Source organism: Micrasema longulum, unplaced genomic scaffold, assembly GCF_059751315.1.
Source record: "Micrasema longulum isolate JH-2025_06_02 unplaced genomic scaffold, ASM5975131v1 h1tg000769l, whole genome shotgun sequence".
In the NCBI taxonomy this organism is placed as follows: domain Eukaryota; kingdom Metazoa; phylum Arthropoda; class Insecta; order Trichoptera; family Brachycentridae; genus Micrasema; species Micrasema longulum.
In genome coordinates, this window is record NW_028277963.1 from 357,781 (window position 1) to 363,780 (window position 6,000).

A 6,000-nucleotide genomic window follows, 5' to 3' on the forward strand; every position below is an offset into this window, starting at 1 on the left:
AATTTCATTAGTTTATTGTTCCAATATCTCACAATATTCAGAGCACAACTTTTTACTTGTATATAGATTTATTTATTTTGAATCTTGAAATAGTACACACATAAATGTATTCTTATATGTACTTTGATAATAACATTATGTATACATCATCAAGTAAGTTCAATACGTTCAAATATGTTATTTTTGCGTTTTCAATTGAATGGGACAAGCCGCATTGATTGGAATTTCAAAATTGACCAATAGACTGCTTGCATTTGATTAAATTCAGTACCGCAAATGAATTTTGAATTTGGCTCGGAATTAGAGTATCTCTGGTAAAAAGCATCTGAACATCACCATGCGAAGAATCTTCTGACGGGGTTTTCGCAAAGTTTTGCTTTCGAAGGACCTAAGACTGATCATCTCTCCTTCATGTAACAAAAATGATCAAGATACGCTGCGATTGGTATACCAATGCAGTGCCCTATGCACCATTAGGTGTGAAAAGGGAATGATAATGATGATCATTTACTGAAACATACTTTTTTTTATTCTCTTCGACGAAAATATTTTTTATAAATATCTACAGTGCGTTAGAATGTTTAATTTAAAATTTAAGGAGATAATTTAAACAATGTACCTTTTGATGATGGTTTTTTTTTTATAAATATGTATTTTTTTGATAGCAAAAAGGAAATTGATAGTCTGTGAAAGGACACAGATTTCAGATTATTCAGACTCCAAATAAGGAGATCTAAGGTTCAAAACCCCGCTATAACATCTTGTGTCCCATTTATCAGAAAATGGCTACAAATTTAAATATTTCGATAAATCACGCAAACGCTTGTATATACATATATTTTTTAAAACTTCTTTTTAGTTTATGGTTCAGTTGCACTAAATAAAGTTGATTTTTAAAAAAGTTGAATTATTTCTGCGCTTTTGTCAAAACGGACAAATTGTGTTGCATGAAAGAAGCAACTTGACCATTTTGAGGAAGCAAATTTGACCATTTTGAGGAAAACTCAAAAATTATTTTGCTTAACTTTTTGTGGTTCAACAATGAATATTTATTGTTTCCTAATTTTCTTTAATATTGAGACAGTTTGATGAATTTGAATTCCACTTTTTTTTTCTGTTCACAATCCCAAGATATTTTATTTCATGTAATTTTTACTATTGTATGTTATAACACGTGTAACGATGTCACCAGGTGAACGGAAGGATCCCCTCAATGGACTTGTGAAGAATGGAGGTTCCAAGAGGAACGCCCTCCTGAAGTGGTGTCAGAACAAAACAGTCGGATACAGGAATATAGACATCACTAATTTCAGGTAAGACGACATCTTTTATTTGTCTGATACTTATTTTTCAGAATGAGGAATTCCACTGTTTTCTAATTTATTTATTTTCTATTAGCGTACTATTTAACTAAGCAAAAATATATATTTATATTTTTTTTGTGCGTACAAAGGTATGATTTTTTAAAGTTACATTTATCAAATACCGCGCCAAATGACTGTAATCAGTGTGTCACTTTTCAGTTGTGACATCATGAAACGGTTGGCGTTCTTACTTTCACTGACCTGACAAGAATCTATGGAATATTGCTTTGATTACTTTATTTAGTTGATCGTAATTTGCTCATTTCTATGTTATGGTTGTTTTTACGAACGTTTCGATTTAGAAAAACCTAGAAAGTTGACATAATCTCTGGTTGAAATGTCAAATTATACAAATTATACTCTTTTTTTCTATGGTCAAAACGTTTCTTACAAGGTGCGGGGGCTTTAAAGCTGAAACCGGAAATACTACACGTAGATATAAGGAGTGACGTCATTATTTACGATTTTAAAATGAATACTATTTTTAACATTTTTTATTTATTTTTGCGTGCGTTTTTGAGATATTTCATCCTACTCCAAAACTTTTAAATATTACGTGTACACGAAAACATTTTTTAAATTTAATTCCGGGATGAGCTGGAATTCCTCATTTTTACCTAAGAGAAGCCATTGAGTCGCAAACTTGTTCAGGGTCATGGTTTTATTTCACACATAGAACTGTATTCCTTATCCATCAGTACAGAAACATTTTAATAATTACTTTGATAATTTGGTGCTGTTGATTAACTATGAAATTGGCAACGTGGCTTTGATTCCCGCCAGTTGACAGAAAAAGAGAATAATGTCACAAACCAGTCATTTTTCAGGAGACTGTTTAAACTAAATACCACAGATTTCCATATTTAAATCATCTCTACACATTACTAAGATTAAATTATGCTCTGTTATATAAAAATAAATAACTGCTTCCTACCTCAGAACAGGTATTTATTATACCTAGTGAGGATAGACAGTATCTAATATGTTTGCTTATAATTTAATATTCATAATCATCCTAATTTTACTTAATTGTACCCTTTTTCACTGTTTTGCAAACATAACATATTTTTTTTTTTTTTTCTTTCTTATGTTACACAAAAATATTATAACTGTCCATTATTTATTATAGGAGAAAAAATTCATTAACATTTTCTTGTATACTCACGAACAGGCCATGCCTTTGTGGGATTTTTTTGTTTACTATTTTTCTATTAATATGTATTTCATTGCTATGTAATTATGCGTTATTTTTTTAATGCTCTGTTTTATTATTGTTTATTGTAAAAAAACAAAAAAAATTAAATAAATTTATTATTGTTACAAACACCGATTTTCAGCACTGAACTGAACTAAACTATTGATTTTATTTATTATTATTACTAACGGCCGTAGCCAATTTGTACAAAATTAAAGTTAAATACAAAGTTATAACTTTGTATAATAGAAAGAAAACATAGTTAATTCTCAATCAAAGTAATGTATAGTAAAAAAGAATAAAAGATTTGTAGTAAAACAGTGAAGTGTAGAAGGAAAGTAGTAAAAAAGATATGCATTTTAGGTTTGTAAATCTTACATAGGCACACATTATTAGGCACACAAATTCACCAAAAAAATAAATAAATTGACCTTTATATGAGTATATTACACAAACAGACTGATACCCGTTGATTCATTCACAGTTCCTGGACTGGCACCTGAAGCGTATGATAAGATAACATAATTAGGGCAAGGTGACCACGCAATCGAACATGTTTTAGTTTGTCCTGCTGAGTTTATATAAAAAGTTGTTGGACGATATTCGAAATAAATGAAAAAATATTTGTAGTAACTGTTATAAATTTATGTTTCGTATAGCTCTTCATGGAATGATGGCTTGGCGCTGTGTGCTCTACTCCACACATACCTGCCCTCTCGCGTCCCATACGACTCCCTGCCCCCTTCTGACAAGAAGCATAACTTCTCTACGGCCTTCGCAGCCGCAGAGAGTGTCGGGATCCCCACCACACTAGTAAGTGACCAGCAATATTTATAATTGGAAAGAGAAAAAAGTATTTGTAAAATTTGTTTGAACGGAAGATATTGTGATGAGGTCCTCATTAGAACAGGCTTTCTTAGTAAGGGAAACTCTTATTTAAATTTGTATTACAAAATTATATGCATACAGGTGCAGCATTGTGCAATAAAGCTTATTTATTTAAAGACAGTTTATTACACATTATTTGAGACAAGTCCCAACTCCATGAGTTGGGGCGAGCAATTAGTTGATACAGACACATGAATATATCATCACTAATATTAACATAGGATCAGAAACACAACAATAATAATAACAATAAAAACAAATATATCAATATATCAAGGCACATCAATACGTTAAACAGTAAACTCAAACATTCGGAAAATCATTGTCAATCATTATTGTCTCCTTGAGTTTGCCAAGGGTTCAAAGAGGATGTTTGAAACCCCAGCTTTGATATACTCTGATAAGAAAAAGTTACCGGGCTCAAATCAGGAGAGCGAGGTTTTGGTTTGTGAATCTGTGTTTTTTAATAAAACCTCGATGACGAATCCTTATGTTGACTGAAAATCTGGTCAGATGACGCATCAGTGATTTTTTGAAATGAGGAACTTAATTACACCACACCTGTTCATGCCAGGGCAATCGCAATTAGCTTTAACAACATTTTTATTATAAAACACCATAACATACAGTTTGAAGCATGTATTTTAAAAAATGTAGACACTCCTTGTTGATTGTATTTTTGCTTTTATTTTCTAAATAGAATATTCAAGACATGATCCAGCTAGAGAGGCCCGATTGGCAGCAAGTCATGGCCTATGTTACTGCCATCTACAAACACTTCGAAACATAATCTGGAGACGTACATAAACACACCGGAACGTGGGTGAAACTACGATGTTTATACATACCAGTCATCAACTATAGGGAAATCAACGCAGATGAAATTACAAGAACTGAACTAACTATAAAAATTATTATTAGTATTTATCTGTCACCACTTTCTAGAAGAAAACATATCTTCAAAGATTTTCAGCACTATGTAAATTAGGTTGATATGTATTAAGCTTATTTATATAAGCAACTTGCTTATATGAGTGCATCAACGGGATAATGTTAAAGTCATGAAGATGGTTTTCGGCCAGTTTTAAGATATACAACGAAGGATAGTTCGGAACAGAGTAAAAACACAACCTAAACTTCCAATATATAATTGTCAAGACCAGAACATTAATCTTATTAAGCTGGTTGAGTACAATTTAAACAGATTTAAAATACCAATTTTTATTTTCAAATGTCAATATCTCAAAATGTGCAGGCACAGTAGTCCCGACAGAGAAAACTGGCAGAGGAAGGAAGAAAGCAGAGTGAATGCGATCTCTTGGTGGGGGAATCCCATGCATGACAGGGTTACGAATGATGAAATCAGATGTGAATGTAAGTAAATCTGGGACAGGTGTGATTGGCAAGATTTAAGAAGTATCCCTAATGGCCTGTTGCACCTAAATAAGTATATAGTTTCAAAATTGTTGCGTTTTCATCAAAATGGACAAACTTGTTTGCACGAAAAAAGTAGCATGAATATTTTTTTCCGAGTGACCGTATGAGTTGATTCTATAAGAAAAAAGTGTTTGTAGATGTGTTAATATAATCTTTTTGTGGCGCAAGTTTTTCTAAGATGGTTCAGTGTGTGGAATGAATGGATGATGAAATAATGGTAAAACAAATGTATATGGCGAGAGTGAATGGTAATGGATTATGTAGGACGAGAACGAAAAAAAAAATGTGACATCAGATAAACCAATGTCTTAACTCATGTGAAAAACGGTGAGAACACAAAAATGTAATGTGATTTTCTCAAGCCTGGGTATTCTGTGCTATTTACCACTGTAATTATTGGGCCGCCCGGCCTGTTGTGGTGCGAAAAAAAACAAAAATAACCGAAGGACATAAACATATGGGAAAATATGTTGGAATGTATCGGGCCATGATCACCAAAACATCGTAACCGATAGGTGCAATCGAGGATATTTTTTCTTTTTAATTATTAGTGTTTTCCTGTAAAATATTGTTTTTGTCGGTTACGATGTTTTGACGATCATGGCTCGGTATGCCAGCATAGACGCATGAGGTATTTCATACTCTCCGGTAGTAGTATCTCAAAACAATTTGACCGATTTGTGACTTTGGCATTGACCGATGATTTGAGGAATTGCGTATTTTTGCTAAATCAAAAGACAATACTTCATTCCAAAGAATTATAAATATATTCAGTGATTTTGCAGTGTCTTATTTTGTTGTCGGATCGTAGGAGAGCTTATTCTTAATTAATTTAGCCCCATGTATACATTTTATATATTGTAATATTTGACTGATTTTCATATTGAATTCATATTTAAAGATGAGAAAGGTGTGTAAGGTTGCCGTGTTTACTGATTTATCATCTTCCACTTTGAGCAGCCGAATTAAATATGTCCCTTGTCCAATGAAAAAACTTATTGCTACCCGTTTTTTTAATTTAATCTATCAAACCATCTTAAATCTATTGCAACACCATATCAAGGCTATCATTGATTGTTTGATTGATAGAAACTTGTGACGTTTTTCAAAGTTATT

General features: G+C 32.1%; 1 protein-coding gene across 9 annotated transcripts in view; it reads left to right on the forward strand.

Annotated features, from left to right (window-relative positions):
* The window catches only part of spdi (sperm antigen with calponin homology and coiled-coil domains split discs), a 205,736-nt gene extending 200,415 nt beyond the window's left edge, over window positions 1–5,321 (forward strand). For all 9 annotated transcript variants that reach the window (XM_088230453.1, XM_088230451.1, XM_088230454.1 and 6 more), the window contains 3 exons: window positions 1,193–1,313; window positions 3,219–3,372; window positions 4,148–5,321. In XM_088230453.1, the coding sequence (XP_088086579.1) occupies window positions 1,193–1,313; window positions 3,219–3,372; window positions 4,148–4,237 (365 nt within the window). In that variant the 3' untranslated portion in view covers window positions 4,238–5,321. The remainder of the gene's footprint in view (window positions 1–1,192; window positions 1,314–3,218; window positions 3,373–4,147) is intronic.
* Window positions 5,322–6,000: the final 679 nt, after the last annotated feature.